Consider the following 19,799-nt stretch of genomic DNA (forward strand, 5'->3'; position numbering starts at 1 on the left):
TATTCACTAGGTACTCAACAGTTCATGAAATTAGTGCATAAACAAACTCAAGCAGATATAAGAATTACACATCCAATTGAGCAACTTCCCCTGATGCTTGCTTTTTCTAACCATCTGGTCTACAGCACAATATTATTGTCACATACACTTTTTGTTCCTTATGAATTTCACTTTTATCTCCATATTAAAATACAGGTTTGAATAAATTATTTGATAAAGATTGGTTGAAAATCTGTGGCACTGCCAAGAACCACCTGCATTTATAAATCCCTCATTGGTCACAGCAAAATCCTTCCTTCCTTTGATTACTCAGCAGAATTAAATTCTTAAAACGTTACTGCTGCAAAAAAAAGTCCTGAGATTATTTTAAATTTAAATAGCAAGAGAAAAGTTTATTCCAATAGCAATATTGAATGAAATTACAGATTGAATCTTGTCTTGCTTTCAGCAGGATCCAATCTCCAGCTCAGCTTCTCACTTGCGCAGACTTGACTCCCTACAGCATTTTAAATGGCCTAAATTTTACTTTAAATTTTTATTTCATGTGCATTACCACCTGTGAGAAAAGGCACTTTCTTCATGCACTTATTTTTATTTGTGCCAAGTCAAATCTCCTTAAACATTCAGTTTAACATTCAGTTTGTTCCCAGCTTTATGGAAGGGGAGCCTATAATTTGGGCAGCTATGAATAAAGTCTTTATCCATCATTTTGATCCCTATTTTTTTACACATGAGTGCATTGAGTATTCCAGAAGAACTTTTCCACAATACAGCAAACCAGAGAACTGTGTAAGGGAGATGTTAGGCTGGGGCCATCTACTGGTTGTATTGCTGAGTTTTCATTAAGAAATTTGAAAAACTGCTTTACATATGTAACTCTATTGCAGTATAAAAATAACAGCATATATTAATAGATTAATCACCTAAGTAGGTGATGTATCTTATGTAATGGTTCTTTGCTTTTAAGATTAAATATTGCATGAATTTATATGGCCCAATTATCAAAAGAAAAAAGAATTTATTTTGCTTTCATAAACAAAGAGGCCTCCTACTTCCCAAGAACACCAAAAAGAAAATGAAGAATGAAGTGTAAGATTTCATCCCAAATTATTACAAGTAAATTCCAACCAAAAAAGTGTAGCAGATAAACAGAAGACTTAAGCCTTTCAAACTGGAAGTTCTAATAAAAGAACTACTATGAACCAAGCAAAATCCAGACCATTGAGTCTGGAGACCAAAAGGATATTTAAATAATGATGCTGTTAAGTATATATTTATTAATTTATTATATGATAATAGTGATAATTATTTGTGTTGCAATTTAGTGTTATTTCTTATTTTAACTGTCTTCAGGAGCAAGCGAGAGCATTTTACAGATTTTACAAGTTTAAGTGAGGCTCTTTGCACTTATAAAATTGCTACACATATACATTTATGTATAGGTACGCATACACACAGAAAAAAATATATACATACCAACTTCCCATGCTAATGCCTATAGTTATATATATTTATACATGTATATAGATATGCAATGCCAAGTCGAAGCTCCCAACTTCCAGTTTTTCCATGCCCTGGTATGTCCTCCCTCCCTCCCTCGGCCTCCTCTCTTCACAACCCCCATAAAGACCCGCTTAGAGAAGCCCTTCGGATCACACATGCATGAAATAATCTAATTTTCGCTTTTTGCACGTTTCCTTTTCCCAGGAAGCGTGGGACACGGCAGCTCTGAGAGCTAACGCTCCATATGAGACAGAGCTCCCGCAACTTTCCCCGTCCGGCACCAAACGACGTCTGCCGACCAAAACAAGCGCGCGGTGACGCCAACCCGGGCCCTGAGGGGCGGCCGCACTGATTGGTTGCGGCTGGAAGAGTAGGGCGGGGCCAGACGGAAGGGCTGTGCTGATTGGGTGTAGAGCGGGACTGGGCGGGGCGATCGCTCTGATTGGCTGCGACGCGGTGAAGGGCAAAGCTGGCAGCCGTTAGCGGGCGGTTTGAATATGGCGACGGCGGCCGAGAACGCGCTGAGTGAGGCGGATGGCAGCAGCAACAGCTCCGTCAGCAGCAGCTCCGTCAGTTCGGCCCCGCCGCTGGCCATGGAGGCCGTGGCCGCGGAGTGGATGCTGGAGTTCGCCTGCTCCTGCCTGTGCCGGCACTTCGCGGAGCAGAGCGGGGCGGAGTTCTGGCGGTGGAAGGACGTTGCGCTGGGTGAGGGGCGGCGGCGGCTCGGGGCTCGCTCAGGCGCTCCGGGGCGGCGAGTGTGAGGGGCAGCTGCCCTCAGCACCGTGGGCAGCACGCTGGGAGCGATGCTCGGCTCTCGCAGGGGCCTCGGAGATCCCCGCGCTGCCGGGGAGCCTGCAGCGCCCGGGTGACACCGGCAGCACTCGCACACGGGGCAATGCAGCAGCGCTAGAAATATTGCAGAGAACGCTAGTCTGGCAGACGGAGATAAGATGAAATGAAGTCGGGTGACTGGATTTTGAATGGAAAAAACGTATCTCTAAAATGAGAAATAAACTATAGAGCGAGAGTGGTTGACAACTAGAAGTAAACGTCAAAGTATTGTGTAAATTTGATGGATTTCTGGTGTTTTCTTCTGTAAGGAGCAGTTTTCCAGCGCTTTGGGGCTCTAACATGTACATTTTGTCTGTGTGTATGTTCTTGACTCAAGCCAACGTAGTAGTGTGACTTGTTTAAACTTCTGCAAAGAATGCAATTCAGTGGCATGCAGAATGATTACTGAGTAGTTTGATATGGGATATGGTAAGAGATAAGAAATCTAACGATACTTTAATGAACTACTTTGAATGGGGGGCTGCTATATTCATTTATTTATTCTCGGTGTTTGGCCTTTGGACTGCAATTCAGCAGGAGAATTGTACTGAAGTTTCGTGAGGGTGGGAAGCAGAGACATTGTCAATGTAAAAGCAGATTGAAAATATCTCCTGAGAAGACCTGGGAAGACTGAGTGTGTTAGTAGAAACTATTAATTAAATTGTACAGAATTCAAAGTCATATGGAAATAAGTAATAGCAAATGTTGAATTTGTTCCTACTCCATTCAGCAATATAGGAAAGAGTTTGGCACACTAAGATTATAATGTCAATATTGTAAAAGTCTTTGGGAAAAGCTGAGCACAGCCATAAGATTGTAATAGAAAAGTGGGTGTGTTTTTTTCATAGAAGCACAGAACTATTACTCTTGCATGTGTCAAAGGGAGACATGGCAGAAATAATGATTGACTGTCAACAATAAAGTGAATTTGGACTGAAGCAAGTGCAGAAAGGTAGATGGGCAGTGGTTCCAGATGGTACCCAGCAACTCCTTTGAAACCCACCTATTCTGTGATTCAATTTTCATTTTGAATGGTTCTGTATTATGCTGTGGAGATGAATTACTCTATCCAGTACATTAGCATAAGAAATTCACAGTAACCTCTGATGGGAATAAACTCATGATAGCTCCCATTTTAAAATATGTTATAGTCCTTGTGACCTTGCAGCCTTGCAAGGAGGATTTCCCTTGTAAATTTACATTTCTGAGTAAGCTTTCCGTGTAGCTTTTACTGCTTTAGTTCTATAAGTTGCTATAGCAGCGTGTAAGTGTTACCAGTCTGCCTGTGGCTCCTGATTTGTGGGCATTCCCTGGAAGTGTTCTTTGGAGAAGACATTTGTCTTTTGTAGTAACCTACTTACCAAAAAAACCCTAAATTCGATATTACTGTCTTTGAAATGGATGAATATAAGCATGTGATTAATTCTGCTATTTCTTCAGATAAAATTATTTTCTTCTTGTGAAGCTCTTAAATATTAAATTGTTTTGGCATGGAAGAATACTAATGAAGTGTGCTTCATTGGTTTCAGAAGGAATTAGAAATTTAGTGAAATCTGATAACACAGTGTCTAGTATATGTCCAGCCACACTGTGGCAGTGCTGGAGCAAGACTGACTTAACTTTTCTCTTCTTTTCCAGCTCTTATTAATGGCTTCTCCCAAATACCTCCACATCAGAAGAAAACAGTATATCTCTGCCAGCTTTTGATAAGAATTGCACAAGGAAAAAGCCTTGGTAAATAAGCAAGTTATTTTTTTTACTTGTTTAAAAATAGTTGCATGAACTTCTACAGAGCTGTATTAGATATGCTTTCACATAGCCTTTACTGTGTATATCTATATATATTTCATATATATATATATATATATATATATATATATATAAATAAATTGAATAAATTTCACATTTTGGACTATCTTTATTACACATGTGACTGAGCTGTCTGCAGGACTGGTGTCACTCTGCTGATTGATTTAGCTGCATGGAGCTAATGAATGACCATTCACTTCTTAAATTACCAGGTTTCTTTTGTTAGAATACTATCAACAAAGGAAATATACTGGAAAGATTTGGCTAGGTCTTAGTGAACAAGTTTAAAATTCAGTATATGTGTCCTTTTCTGCACATTTAACTCTAGAGGTTAAAGTAGGACAGACAGCAGGAATGAGAACATGGATGGCTGTCCATATTTCCTACAGAAGATTGTAAGACTTGCAGCTGGCAGCAAGTCCTTGGGGCTCTTATTCACTACCATATCTTCTGTTTGGCTGCATTTTCAACTTGTTGGTTTAGCCAAGATGATTTTGTTTGAGTTTCTGGAAGGCTTTAACTTTTATTTTTTTTCACTGTTTGATAAAGCTCTTTGGAATTTAAAAACTTCAAAAGCAGTACTGAAAGCATGAGCATGGAAGAAAAAAGTGTATTCTAGCCCTAGCAATGCCACAAAGTCTTGGTTTTATACAATTAAATTTCCTACATTGCTTATCAGGTATTATGTCATCCTGATTTAGTTTAGCTTGAGAATCAAATTCTAATATTTAAAATAGTTCATCAAATTATTTAAAATAGTATACAAATTATGAATTTTTTGTGCCAGTGCTCTAAATTATATTATTGTATATAGCAATTAGGAATATGTCTTCATTGTGTGTCTTTATCTTATCAGTAGAGAATGATCTGTGTGGTGAGGAAGATTGCATGTGTGTAGTAACTATTACATCAGGTGTATCTGCACAATGGACGTGGAAAGCTAACATATGGTAGATTTCCTATTTTTTCTAGTTATTAAAGTATTTGATCTGCATTGATCACACAGAATAGGCTGTTTCAGCTCTCTAAGAGCTAAATACACTATTGAAAAAACAATATGAAGTGTCATGTTACTTGATTGAGACAATAATTACAGAATGTGTTTTTATTTAGTTACGTGTATATATGCACATAACACTGTTTGAAATGCCACTGTTTGACCTTGTTGTGGGTATAAAATAATTTTTCTCTCTTCAGCATTGCATAAAGTGTTTACCTTCTGTCTGAAAAATACTTAATGAAAGGAATAAGTTATTAAGAGAGATTCTGCTGGTATCATGAAATGAAGGCATAAGTGAGGCTGTAGTTCAGTAAACATCTTGAATTAAGCTGGCAGTGCCATGGAAAAAGAAAAAGCATTTGTGTACCTGCCAGCTCTTCCTGATCTGTTCCATTGGCACACTCACTTGTGGAGGTGTGCAATGACCAGACCAGGAAACTGCTTGAGAATGTTGAGGGGATGAACATTTGGCTCAGCTACATTTCTGCCAGAACTAATCACTGATCCTTTGCTGGGGGTTTGCACAAACCTTGGTGTTGGCACAGCAGTACGCTGACATGGGAGGTTGCTTCTATTTCTGTTACATTCCTGTGTAGAACTGCTTTGAGTTTGCCTCTTGGTTTAAGCATTTCAAATGAAACATAAAGTTAAGACATGGAAATAGTGATAGACTCAGGAAAAAAAACCCAAACTACTTAGCATGGTGATTATATTACAAAATTAATAATAACAATATCAAATGTTGTGATATCTGATGTTAAGTTTAATGTATTAATAATGGCAACTCAAATACTTAATTGTAAGTGGCATTTTAAGTGAACAATGATTAGCTGAAATAATACCCCTTGAAAATGCAGAAGTAATGTTATTAGAAAGGGTAGGAAGAACCAGTCTCTCTGAAAAGAAGACAGTTGCTTCAGGTTTCTTAATACACCTAAAAATTAAGGAAAAATTAATTTAAATTGTATAATACTTATTACTTTACTGCATATAAATAATGCAATCTATTTAACTTTATCCTTTAATTTTCATAAGTACTTTGGTGTTTTTTCCCTGTAAGGATTACAGTGTGAAGATGATAAAAAAATTTCACCTTTGGAATCTGCTCTGTCTTTCTGGACTTTACTTGAAAGGCAAGAAATTAAACTGGCAAAACTTCATGAAGATATTCATCGCTTGATTCAAATTCAGGTCTGTGTGACTTACTCATAATGCTTCAGGATGCTACCTACTCATTGGGAATGAGTAGATGGAAAGCTGCCTGGCAGGAAAGGACCTGGGGGTGCTAGTCAACAACAGCTAAACAAGAGCCAGCATTTGCCCAGGTGGCCAAGAAGGCCAGTGGCATCCTGGCTGGTGTCTAGAACAATGTGGCTGTCAGGACCAAGGCAGTGACTCTGCCCTGTGCTCAGCAGTGATGAGGCCACACCTCAAATCCTATGTTCAGTTCTGGTCTCCTCAGGACAAGAAAGACTTTGAGGTGCTGGAGAATGTCCAGAGAAGGGCAACAGAGCTGGGGAAGGTCTGGAGCACAAGCCTTATGAGGAGCAGCTGAGGGATCTGGGGTTGTTTAGCCTAGAGAAAAAGAGGCTCAGAGAGGTCCTTATCACTCTCTACGACTGCCTGGTTGTAGCCATGTCGGGAGTTGGTCTCTTCTCCCAGGCAACTACTGACAGGACAAGAGGAAATGGCCTCAAGTTGTGCCAAGGGAGGCTTAGATTGGGTACAAGGAAAAACTTTTTCACACAAAAGGTTGGACAATATTGGAACAGACTGCTCAGGGAAGTGGTGGAGATGCTATCTCTGGAAGTGTTTAAAAAAACCATGTATATGGCAGTTGAGAATATGGTTTAATGGTGAACACGGTGGTGGATGCTATGTTGATGGTTGAACTTGATGACTTTAAAGGTCTTTTCCAACTTTAAAAATTCTATCCTGCTAAAAAAGAGCCCCTTTTACAAAAAGTCTGTGCTATTAGCAGACTGAACTGAATTTTCTGTTTTAGTACAGAGTAAATAGATCTGTAGAGGGGACCTTTTTCCATCTCATATGGTTCCTATTTGTTGTACCAGTTCAAATTTATTTCAGAACCTGTCAACCTGAAAAAGATACCAATTGAAATAAATTTCAAAACTAATTTCAGAACTAATTTTAGAAGTAGGTAAGTGTTGGCAGCCCTTAAATATATCATCATCTGAATTTTGGGAGTCTTAGAAAACTGTAGAACTGTGAAAATTCTCTTGTTTTTTCTGAATCTCAGGTGGAAAGTATTTCATCATATCTTACAATTATATTTCTTGTAGATTGTGGCAGTACATATGGAAAACAGATATTTCAAGGAAGCTGCTGAAGTTCTTGAAAGGCTGTTCACAGACTCTGAATCAGATAAGGTAGTAACTTGTTTAAATTGCATTAAATGTTCTTGATTTTCAGAGGAGAAAGAGGATTCTGTTTGCAAAGCTAGCAAATCCTATCTGCATAACTTCAATCTCATTATTGGCTATGCAGTCACTCTCACACCAATGCACTTTAAAATACAAAATTTAATTTGTGACTAGGAGATTGGTAGAAATACTGGATGATTTGTGGGAGTAAAATACTTTTAGCAGCAGTTGTTCTTCATCCCCTCTTCCACTTCATATGAGGAGTGAGATGGCACTAGTAATTCTTGGAATCTGATAATGCTGACTACTAATAGCCAGTTTGCTGATTTCTATTGTAATGGACTCTGTCACCTCTGATTAGTGTTCTATGTACCAAAGCATCCCATGGAAGGAAAACTCCTTAGCTTTCTATTCTCCACCTGGAAAAGACAACGTATGCACCAGGCCACCTCCTGGTTTGAAGTTGACTGCATCATTGAGAAAGTTTCAAGTTTGAGTGAATAACTCTTTGATATAATAGTTAATGCATTCACTTGCTGGGATGGAGGAAAGAGCAATAAAAGAACTGTAGGTGAAAAGAAAAGAAGTTAAAATGCTGCCTGTATCTTCAACTGGTATATTGGGACACATGTTCTACATAAGTAATAGCCTGTGTATAATTTACTCTCAGATAGACTTCCATTCAGAGGATTTGGATGTTTGGAAAGTGTAGATTGTAGTAGTAGTACTCAAATTCATAGATAAAAATGCAGCCTATACACAGACAATAATTCTTTGGCTATATTGGCTTCTGTAAAATTCAGAGGGTTAGGTGGGCAAAATGTGAATTTCTGATCATCAGTATTGATGTGTCCTTAATGATGCTTTACTGAGTTATCCTTTTCCTGAATACTACACTCCTTTCAATGGCAGTCTTTCTGAGGCAGGAAATGAGAACTGTGTAATGGGTGGCTTTTTCTGGGTGTTTTTTTCCTCCTCTGATATCTGTGCTTTCAGTGTTAGTCATAAAGGAAATGAAAATGTGGATTTCTGATCAGTTACACTTTAACATTTACTGAGCATATAAGGTAAATACGTGGTATTATGTCTAGTTCACTAAAGAGCCCTTTCAAACTGCAGCATGAAATTGTGTAAGGATATTCAGGAAACCATATAATCATCATGTTTCACTTTCTATATTTCCTGTTTAGCACAGACACAGAGTTTACTGCAGGATTTGTGTTGTTTAAAGCTGTGCTTTTCTTAGCCTTTAAGGGTGAAGCTGGCAACTGTAATTAAAACCAAGGATCCACATGTTCCTCTTCTCCAAAGCTTCAGTTACAGTCTTTTGATAAGTAAAGTCAAGTCTTACATTGAACTTTTCATGAAAGAAAATGAAACTAACTTCTTAACAGAGGTATGTTTGGAAGTATTTAAATTTTTTTTTTAAAAATTACCTGATACATTTAAATAGATTTATCATCTCAAGGGAGTTGTTTATGCAATATTCAGTTACTGTATTAGATGAAAAGGAAACTTCACCTTCCTTTGGATTGTCTTGTATTCAAGGTTTTTGTTTTAATTAATATGTCTTAGAGAAAGTTCATAGGAAAGAGACTCCTCTAAAATATCTTGTACAAATGTTTTTCCCAAAACTGTTTTGACTAGAGAAATAGTTAGGAAAATAGCATAATTAAAACAAGATCTTTTTAAGAGAAGTAGTTCTGATATGGTACTCCTTAAAAAACGTAGCTTTATATTTAATGCTGGTTACATGACTTCTCATACTAAAAATAAAAATGAAGAGCTGTTAATTTGGCTAAAAGCTTTAGGAAATTCAGAGGAGTTAGAAGATAGAAAACTAGTATTGCCATTTTCCTGTAAATACAAATGTTCCTTACAAGCAGTCTTGCTCAAAAGTGATTTAAAATTGGCAAGAACAACATTCCTTCTTCAGTTCATCTTCAGGAGGATTGTAAAGAATTTCTCTTATGTTTACTTCGTATAAAAGAATATTGAATTATTCAATTACAAAAGCACAGACGTCTAAAGGTAATAAGAAGCAAATTTTAAATAAACAATCCTGAAGTTCCTTTGTGTTTTTCATTTTCTTGCCAGAGAGACTAGACAACTTATTAAATACATTCAAAGTAGAATACAAGGAATACCTTTTAATGGTTTCACTTGACTGTCAGTTTTCAAGTTTATTTTTCAAGGCTCTTTCTTTGAGTCTAAGAGGAAGTGGAGGCTCAAAGGTGTTGGAGAAGGCCCAGAACTCCATACTGGCATGCCTAAGGTCCTCACTGCCTGCACCCCCAGTGCCTACACATTTGTCATACTGTCTACACCCACACTGCAAATCTTGCTTTGAGCAATTATTCTGGCACATGGATGAGACCATTTTGTGAAGAATTCCCACTTTGTGTAGCACACAGGTTTCTCAACAGTGTACCCTGTCTTCTCTGCAGAAGAACACTCTAGCTTTAGCTATTAATTTCTTAATTTCTCTTCCCTTTCTTCTAGTACCAGATATAGAAGTATAATCATAGAATAGTTTTGATTGGAAGGAACCTTTAAAGGTAGTTTAGTCCAACCCCCTTGCAATAAGCAGGGATGTCTTCAATTAGATCAGGTTGTTTAGAGCCCCATTCAACCTGGCCTTGAAGGCTTTCATGGATCAGGCATCAAGCACCTTGCTCAGCAGTCTGTTCCATGTTTTGCCACTCTCATCATAAAACAAAATTCATCCTTATATCTAGTCCAAATCTACCCTCTTTTAGTTTAAAACCATTAACCCTTGTCCTACCACTACAGGCCCTGCTAAGAATTTTGTCCTATCATTATTCAGTATGAAGCCCCTTTTAGATACTCTATAAGGAGTACTGAATTACTACTTCCTTCTCTTGGCAATGGAGGAGAAATAATCCTAGTTTGTGGCTAAAAGTTTGAGAAGGATGTTAGAAATATTTTTCTACCAGTGCAAAAAAGGTTGTACTACAAGACTAAGGTCTGCTTAGACATGTCTTTTGAAAATGTTGCATGTATGCTTTGTCCTGCCATGTGCTACAGAACTAGATAAACTTGACATTTGTCAGTTTTAGTTTCTAACCTAATTATAAAAACTAGGCTTTGGACTATTTCGGGAGTATTTGCAGTCTTAGTTAAGCTCTTCAATTTACTTCACACATTTATAAGTTCACTCATTATGCAACTATTTGTTGTATTTGTGTCCGTATAAAAATCAATTGCAGCTATGACTAAAATTTCTCCAAGTTATTAGTTGATAAAGATCTTTATGGATTTCAATTTAACATGATAAAGTTGTTTTGAAACTAATTAGTTTAATGTTAATATCTCTGAAATATCTGTCAAATAAGTACTGCTAGTTCTAATAAAAAGTACACATATTAATTTTAATACAAACTCCTGTGTAGGTACTGCTTGGCTTTTATTTTAAGTTATCAATTCAATTTCTTACAGGAAGCCACAAAACATGTGGCATCTAAAGGATTGGGAGTAACAACATTGCAAAACAGACCTGTGAAAGTCAAGGAAAATGACAAAAGTGATTTGAAAACAAAAAAAAGGTTTGTATTAAGTATTATACTGCTGAGGGGTGTGCTTGGACAGTAGCATGAAACTTGTAGACCCAGGAGTAGGTAGGAGGGACATAAAATTCCAAATTGTTGTCCAACAGAAAATTAGCTACAAGCACATTGCCAATTTTTTTTTAATTTGTGCTCTTCTGTGGTTGTTATTTTTGGCATTTACATCAAATAGCTTGTCATTAAGTTTAATTATTTCTGAGGTTGCACAATTTGCAGTTTAAACAGCTGTCAGTCTATAATAATAAAAGCACAAAAAAGACTGCTTTTTTAATGCTTGATTGAACTCCTTTTAGTTCTAGTTTCAGGCTATAGATCATCTCAAGAAGAAAAAGAATAAGGAAATAGAGTCAGTCCTAGATTTTTATTACAGCTGACCCCTTAATGATACTAGTGTGAAGGGAAACAATGCTTCATGATTCTGAGAGTGCAAACCTTCAGAAAAATTACATTATTATTTTGAAAAATGCTAATATTCTAGTTTTATCACCACTTGTTTTTCAGGGAGAATAAGTTGCAGTCTTTAGCTGGGATAGAGTCTATATGTATTAATTTTTGTACTTGGAATACTTGGCATCATTTAGTTAAAGAAATTGGCAGGTGCAGAAAGTATAGAGGAAGACAAGTCAGACAAGAAAGGCAACTTCTAACACATCTGAGATATGATGAAAGACTAAAAAAAACCCTATGGAAATAATTCCTAATAAAAAAGTGGAAGTGCAAAATGCCTCTTATCTTCAACTTAAATGTCTTGGAAACCAGATACCCAAGGAAGTGGTCATAGCACCAAACCTGGCAGAGTTCAAGAAGCATTTGTACAATGGTCTCAGGCACATGGTGTGACTCCTGGGGATGCCTGTGCAGGGCTAAAAGCTGAGTTCTGTGATTCCTGTGGATCCCACAAGGGACTCAAAAATTCCAACTCAGCAGATTCTGTATTTCTCCTCTAGGTATAGGTGAATGCATTGATACAGTTAGTAATTGTATGCCACTTCTTCTATAGAGAAGTCTTAGGATTTTCTTTCATTTAAATATTGTTGAATCATATAAATGGCAAGTTGCTGCCTAGGAAATAATTTTTTTGTCTTTTCTCTTTAAGATTGCTGAAAAAGGAGCAGTATATCACAAGTCAGTCATCTGGAGACACAAAAAAACACACAGTAAGGTAAAAAATTTTGTTGTTGTTGCTCTGGTCACAGACTTCTCATCAAGTCCTTTGTATTTTTACTTCAGATCTGTGTTCTTTGCAGGAGACGTTCAGGACAGAAATCTGAAAAGAATAGAGTTCTTCAGAGTGAGTATTAGTTTATTTTCACACTTTCAAAGCAATCATGTCAAACAGTTATTTCTAACTGCTATCCAATATGATTGGATTAATACAGAAATGGTTGTGGTGGATAAAAACACTCCAAGTTTTGTGTGATTTCTGCACAAATGCAGGTTTGGTATTTACCATATTTAGGAAGCTGTGAAGTGGCTTAATGTTCTCTAACAAGTAATTTTGCAAAATCATTTATTACTTTCTGGTTTGCTTAGTTGGTTTACAGGATATTTGGTATTTTTTGCAAAAGAAAGCTGCTAGAGGAGTACTGAAATTAATTTCTTTCTGAATTCTGTGCTAGATAACTTGGTTGGGAAGCAGCTGAAGAAGTTAGCTGATAGAAAAAACAAAATGTGCTGTAAAATGCAGAAAGTCAAGATGTTTGTACATTTTCCTGGTATTACTTCTTAAAAAACTAACAGCACAGATAATGTAATACTTATAAATAAGTTCTTAGCACCCACTTACCACAGAGAGATGATGATATAGTTCCAGCACCTGGCCATGCTGTAAATGGAGCAACAAACTCTTAAGTTGCCTTGAATGTTTGCCACAGTTAAAACCTGATATGTGCACATGGAAATGATGGTATTTGTATATAAATAATCTTAATGTTGATTGGTTGTTACTTCTCTCTCTCTCGTGTAAGTATGAGGGTAGTGAGTAGAGTAAAAATGTTTTTAACAAAATGAAATGTTTTATTATGTACCAATTTCTACCTAAGTGTTTAAAATATAATTCTGTGTGCTCTATTGTATAGAAAATGTAGGTTTTTTGAATAGCCTATTTTTTTAAGCCCTTGGACTATGGCTGTATATTTATATATAAAAGTATACTTGTATGTAAAGAGACACTGAAATATTCCCAATCTATCAAAGCATATGTACATTCTTGTCACGTGTAAATGGTAAAATGCAAAATTGCTGCCATGATGCTGACTACTTATTGTTCTTGATTTATATTAACTGTCTTCTAGGTCTTAGCAACATGCATAATGTGGAAAACAATGAAGTTTCTTTGGCATGTAGCAGAAGAAGACAGGTTTGTACCTATTCTCTCTACTAAATGGAGATTAAATGAATATGCACACACAGAAATTTTTTTTCAGCTTTATTTAATCTATATTTTAAATGTGGTGCTTAGATTTAAGATTCTGTAGATTGCTCAAGTGCTGCAGTTCTTTTTCTTTTTAAAGACAGGAAATAAAACATATTTTTACTGTCTCAAATATTGTTGCTAATGCTTCCAAGCCTTTTATTTGTTGAAATACACCGTTACTAAAGCATAGTGTTAAATAAAAAAATTTTTCCACAGTTTGGATTTAAGAATTCAGGATGTCATTTGCCTGTGAGAATTTTGGACAAATATCAGAGACAACTTGTTTTCCAGCTTAGAAGGCTAAAGATTTAGCAATTTTATAATTCAAAACTCTCTGTGATGTAAAAACATATTTACTTGGGAAACTGTTCCAGTTTTTATAATGCAAATGGTAGGGTCTTCTTATAATGCTACATTTCCTATGGTCGTTTGTGCTCTCTTCATGGGTAAGCCTACTTAATTGAATTACTTTAAAATAACCCTACTGTGTACACTAATGCTAGAATTCCCATTGGTGGGAAGTGAAGAAGTGTATGCCTTAGTAGAATGCAATTTGAAGTTGATTTGTTGTTGGGGTCTCTCAAGCTATTTTTTGTTTATAGCCAATTTTCCTTCATAAGTGTTCAGCATTTTATCAGGATAACTAAAGAAATTAACATTAAGTAAATGTATTGCCATTGTTGGATTCCTCTTCATAATGTCCCTTAGGAAGCAATATGAAGTCTTTCTGTTTAGAAAACAGTGCAAGTTATCATCATACATCCATTTTGATGTGAGCTGTTTCATTTTTCTGGTGTTCATTATGATATTTCATTTTTCTCATAAGAGGGAAAACCAAATCTGCTTATATTTATATTTTTGGGGTTATTTTTTTGTTGTTGTTTTGTTTTGGGTTTTTTTTTTTATTTTGGGGGGGGTGGGGGGAGGGTGTTGTTTTTTGTTTGGTTTTTTTTTTGTTTGTTTGTTTGTTTGTTTTCCTAGAGGAGAGTTGTACTTAGTCCTGTTTCTTTAAGCATTTTTATTGAAGTTGATGCACTGGTTAAATCTTCAGTTACATGCTGTCCTCAGATTGGTTAAACTCCTGATGAGACCTCATCTATCCTTGAAGTTTAGGTCCCTATAAAGAGTTTTTCACTTTCTAACATATCTCAGGAATAGTTAAGTTCACTGACAACCTCTTTAAAAGCTGTAGATAAAACCAGTGCCCTAAAAAAAAATATAGCAGCACTTACTGGGTTTGCTTTTTGCCTTTAGAGACATAATTACTTTATTCCAGCATATATTTGGATAGGTACCTTGTTAGCCAGTTGCTGATAAGCATGAACACATCCATCAAGCTTGTTTTCAACATTCAGAATTAAGCTATTTGGACCATAATGACAGAGAGCTAATGAAAGCTTTGTATTCACATATTTTTATGCTGAGCTAGTGTGTTATGGGGTCACCTACAAGTACTATGTCTAGGTCTAGGGCTTGCACACACATCTTATTAGAAAAAAATAGGAGATGTTTGCTTAATTATGTTATAGTTCAACCTTAATTGAAATATAAAGACTAAATTTGTAGAGAGCTGCATCTGACAGTGACATTGAAAATCTTTTAAAAGAACTTAAATGAAACTTAAGATTCAGAATTGTTTCTTTCAACACTTAGAAAAGCTGTAGGCATTTGCTCCTTCTAATATTTTTGCCTTACTCCATACCACTGAAACCTCATAAATGTTTTATAGAAGGTAATGATAATTGGCCTTTTAAACAATAAATCTGCTCCTCTGCTTAATCATCTGGGTTATAAAATTGTCCACATGCATGAAAGAATGCAATGAATGTCAGAGCTGTTGACTTCTAGAACTTCCTTTTCCATGTAGTCCTTCATTCAATGTTGGCATTGTTTGCTCTTGTTTTGTAAATGGCATTTCATTGCAATGGTTCAGTGCCCATTTTCAGCCTTTCATTGTAGTGTTTTCAGTTAGCTGCATAGAACAATCTGCAGTGCTATTGAAAAGACACATACTTTATTTTCTCGTTCCTGAATTAGGGGATGCAAGTGTCACAGAATTTAGGGAACTGTTTGTTCTCAATTTTATATCCATTAAGCATATGGCAAGTCTTTTGAGTAGTCTAAAATCTGGATGATACTTTATTTAAATTAAACAATATGTCTGAGAATCTGGGTGTTCAGAATTTAGTCAGACTTGTATGGAAAAAAAATCCATTTAAAGCTGAAGGAGAAAACACTGAGCAGAGTCCCTTAATGCATAAAGGGAGACAGGTTACTAGAGCATAACTGCCTCTAAGGAATAACAAGATCTTTAGATGTGTGAGGGAATGTCTTCACATTCTGCCTGGCAAACTCAAGCTTGCTCTGCTGGTGTTCAGAGCTGGCCAGATGTCACGTTGCTGTGGACCAGGCACTGTGCTGATGTGAGCTCAAGCGTAGTGCTGCATTATGTCCAGACTTTCAACCAGTCTTGTAACAATGCAAAGCTGGAATGTACATAAATTCTGTCCCAGAGAAGACAGACAGTTTGTCAGTGAGTGGGGCAGGGGGTAAGTTACTGCTCTGTCGTGTTCCTCAGTAAAAAGAAAATAAGTCAGTCCCTGCTTTACCTGTAAAGCAGGCCTCTCATCTATGCAATAAATGGAATAAATTTATTTTTAAAAAAAGCTCAATGTAAGCAATTAAAATAAAAACAAGCTAAAAAAAACCCTTTTAACAGCAAATATAATTAATCATTGCAAGTAACAAGGGTTGTGATTGTCTCTTTTGATGAAAGTATTTGAATTATCTGGTGCTGTAGGTCAAGCATAACTGTGTTACTTGAATAAAGATTTTATTTAGGAAAATTTACTGGCATGCTCTGAAATGAGATGAACTGCGTGATTCCAGTGGAATCTCTGGCCTTTTAATAATAGTAAAAAAAGAAAGCTATTCAGTGCTAATGTTGCAGAAGATGAGTGGAACAGGAAGAATTGCAAAAAGGGAGAATTTTTGATAAAGGGTAGACTAATTTAGAGAAGTTTTAGGTTCCTAACTGTTTAGAAATACAGTTGAACTACTATTGCTTGTAATTCTTTCACTGCTTAGTGAGGTTTGTCAGTGATCAGAGTTTACTGAAGAGGCCCTGATGCTTGCATTAAGCTGGAATTAATCCAGCTTTGAGATGTGAAGTTTGGTCTTTACACACCTCAGCTTGCACGTTGTGTAGATGCCACATTTTCCCTTTTTGGAGAATAACCAGAATAGTGTTTTGATCTGATACGGTTTTTGAGGCTGAATGTTATCTAAGCTCCTTCCCCCTCAGAGGCTCCCTGTCTTTCATGTCTGAGCCCTGCTGCAACTTCTAGAAGTTTAAATTTAACAGAAGGGTGGAACCATGCAGAGTAGCACTTTAAATTGGCCAGCAACTGAACTGATGAAGCTTACAAGAGCAGAATTTTTAAAGATCCCAGAAAAATTCCACATCATCAAGAAATTTTTTTCCTTCCTATTTCCATGGATGTGGGTTCTTGTGCCACTCACAGTCATACTAGCTGGGTGTTCCTGCTGCTCATCCTCCCTTGTGCACAAGGAGGAGGATATGCATTTGTGTAATAACAGCAGCCATAAGATTTACATTTCCATTGGGTATATAATTTTCCGAGTTAAGTGATATTTGTTCCCCTGTAATTCATGTTTCCTTGCACTTATCAGATCTAATAGCTGGCTTTAAGTTGAGGCTATTTATCTGCACCTGCATTTCCTTTTCTGCCCAGTTCTTCACAATTTGGAAGGTTTCAGTTGTAAAGGTGACCCATAACATAATTCTCTAATGTCACTTTTGCTTTATAGCCAACACCATCTATCCATTTGATAGTTGGAAGTGATCTGTTACTTACAGGAGGAGGTTTTATACAAACTCTGGGAAACCAGCCTTTCTTTTATTCCACTAAGCTATAAATTTTAGGCCTTCAGATTAAGGCATTTACAATTCTTATGACTCTTGTAATGTTCTATAAGCATTCTTTATTTCCAATCCAGTTACTGCAATTAACCCAAGACTTTATTAACATAGGTTCCCTTTGGAAGCCCCCATAAAGCTCTACAGGTTCAGTTACAAATTTGTCATTTATCTCTAGTTTCAAGATAGGTGCTCAAAAAAAAAACCCTCTGACATCTGCACTCTTAATAACTGGAGAGCTGTTTAAAACTCACTTTTATATTTGCTATAAGCTCTTACCAGCTTTATGAACAGAGAAAGGTATTAATGTATCTTTCTCTCTTCTTGCTCTAGCGATGGACTTACAAAGAAGACTTGGAGCTGAAATTGGGAGTGAAGGAGTTTGGAGTGGGTAACTGGGCCAAAATTTTAGTCCATGGTAACTTCAGCAACCGAACAAGTGTCATGTTGAAAGACAGGTGGAGAACATTGAACAAGATGAAACAAAGATGATCTGGACTACAGGAACCAACTCTTCCTGATCTTTCCCTACATGAGGACCTACCCTAGCTTTTCAGAATAACATTTTAGTCTCATAGTGTCTAGCAGTGTTGCTATCCTAAAACATGAAGCAGAATAGTAATAGGTATAAAACATTCGTGTAAGCTCACTTGCTCTGGTAATGATGACTTAAAGTCTGGCCTTTTTTGCTGCATGCAATAATAGGTGACCTAGATTCTGAAATGTGAAAATGTTTGTAATGTTTTAAGGAATGTCTATTATGTAAATAGCGGTATTAGATCTGTGTGGCAGTGTCTTTAGCTTGATGGAAGCTGATAAAAAGTCAAGTGTTCTGTATTTTTAAAGGCCTGTATCTCTTTTTAGAATGACCTTTTCATAATTACTTCCTGCCATATAACCCGTTCTGATTTGTTTTGCTTCACTTTGGAATTTTGGTCAGACTTGTCATCTCTGTAAGTTATACTCAAATGTATGTATTTGTAAATATTGCTAATTTTATGAGCTGATGGTTTGATTTTTTTTTTTTCCTGCAGTTAAAAATGTATAAATTCATATAATGTTGTATTTGTATGTAATAAAGGGACTGGTTTGTTTTTTAATTTTGTTTACATGAAAAGGAACACTATTATATGAGCACTTAGCATCTCTTGGTTAGCTTGTGCCACCTACCTTGTCTTGACAAGTGACTTGTTCCAGACCAGCAGGAATGGGAAAGCTCAAAAAAACATGGCCAAAGTGGGGCTCAATAATGAGTCTACATTGTCAATGACAGCAAAGATTCACCTTGATGGAGATTACAATCAAGGTCTCTGCTGGTCACTGCAACTTTCCTGCTCATGAGAAACTGGGACAGATGGATGATGGCACTAGCCTGTCTCTCTGGATTCAGATCGTTTGGAAAAGATTTCTACAATCTCAGAAAATTCATGCTTTCCACTGTCATACTGTTGTGAATCTAGTGACTTGAACTAATATAATATGGCATGAAATCACTTTAATTCAGATGTTTTCTGTACCTTTTTTCCCTGGCTAAGGTTTTTTCCAAGGACCTTACAAGGCTAAGCACCTGTCTGAATTGGTTATAATAAAGCTTTCTGAGATAATTTTTCCCCATTAAAAAGGAAAACATATGTTCTTGAAGTCTGAATGTTCAGAAAGTATATTAAAATGATCTCTGCTTTCTGTTTTGGAGGCCTGTTTTTCATTACAATAAAATGGTGAAATACAGTTCATAGGTTTGCTTCACAACACATTCTTATTGTGGACAGAATTTCAAGGAGATCACCTTCCTCTTTTCTGCCAAGAGATGCTATGGTTTCTTCCAGGAAGTCTTTATGTTGAATGGACATGCTGCCTGTCTTAACAGGAAATTTTCTCAACCTGCATAGCAGCCTTGCCGTTGGTCAGATGTTGCATGTTAATTGTTGTAGATGAGCATTTTTAACTGGTAATACATAATCTTTTTACTCTTAGCAAGGCCTTAGTCACAAAGTCTTGTCTAGGTTCATCTGCCAGAAAAGTTGCATTGTGTATTATTGACATGAAGTTCTGAGGAGACCAGTTCCTTAACAATGCTGACTAGGTGAATGTCTTCATGAAGGCAGCTGAAGGTAAAAACTGCAGTGTAGAGGAAGAACACTTATGCAATTGTAATACAGAAAATTGTCCAGCTGGTACTGGAGAGGAACAAAGGACCTAAAGTGAAATTGGTTCTAGCTGTCCAAAACTTCAGATTTATTCACCCTCGCTCTAAAATCTTGACAGTAACTATTCTCAGACTTGAAAATATTTGGCTGGCTCATTACTGAGTAGGAGCAGTGCCTATAGA

The 19,799-nt window shown here is 36.6% G+C and overlaps 1 protein-coding gene across 1 annotated transcript; it reads left to right on the top strand.

Annotated features, from left to right (window-relative positions):
• Positions 1–1,997: 1,997 nt before the first annotated feature.
• Positions 1,998–18,570, top strand: TERF1 (telomeric repeat binding factor 1). Its single transcript, XM_079302444.1, has 10 exons — positions 1,998–2,208; positions 3,973–4,068; positions 6,204–6,334; positions 7,447–7,533; positions 8,774–8,923; positions 10,987–11,093; positions 12,211–12,276; positions 12,362–12,405; positions 13,409–13,473; positions 17,804–18,570. The coding sequence occupies exons 1-10, from the start codon at positions 2,001–2,003 to the stop codon at positions 17,960–17,962; spliced, it is 1,113 nt and encodes a 370-aa protein (XP_079158570.1). The 5' UTR covers positions 1,998–2,000; the 3' UTR covers positions 17,963–18,570.
• Positions 18,571–19,799: the final 1,229 nt, after the last annotated feature.

This window comes from Erithacus rubecula, assembly GCF_903797595.1.
Source record: "Erithacus rubecula genome assembly, chromosome: 3".
Classification (NCBI taxonomy): domain Eukaryota; kingdom Metazoa; phylum Chordata; class Aves; order Passeriformes; family Muscicapidae; genus Erithacus; species Erithacus rubecula.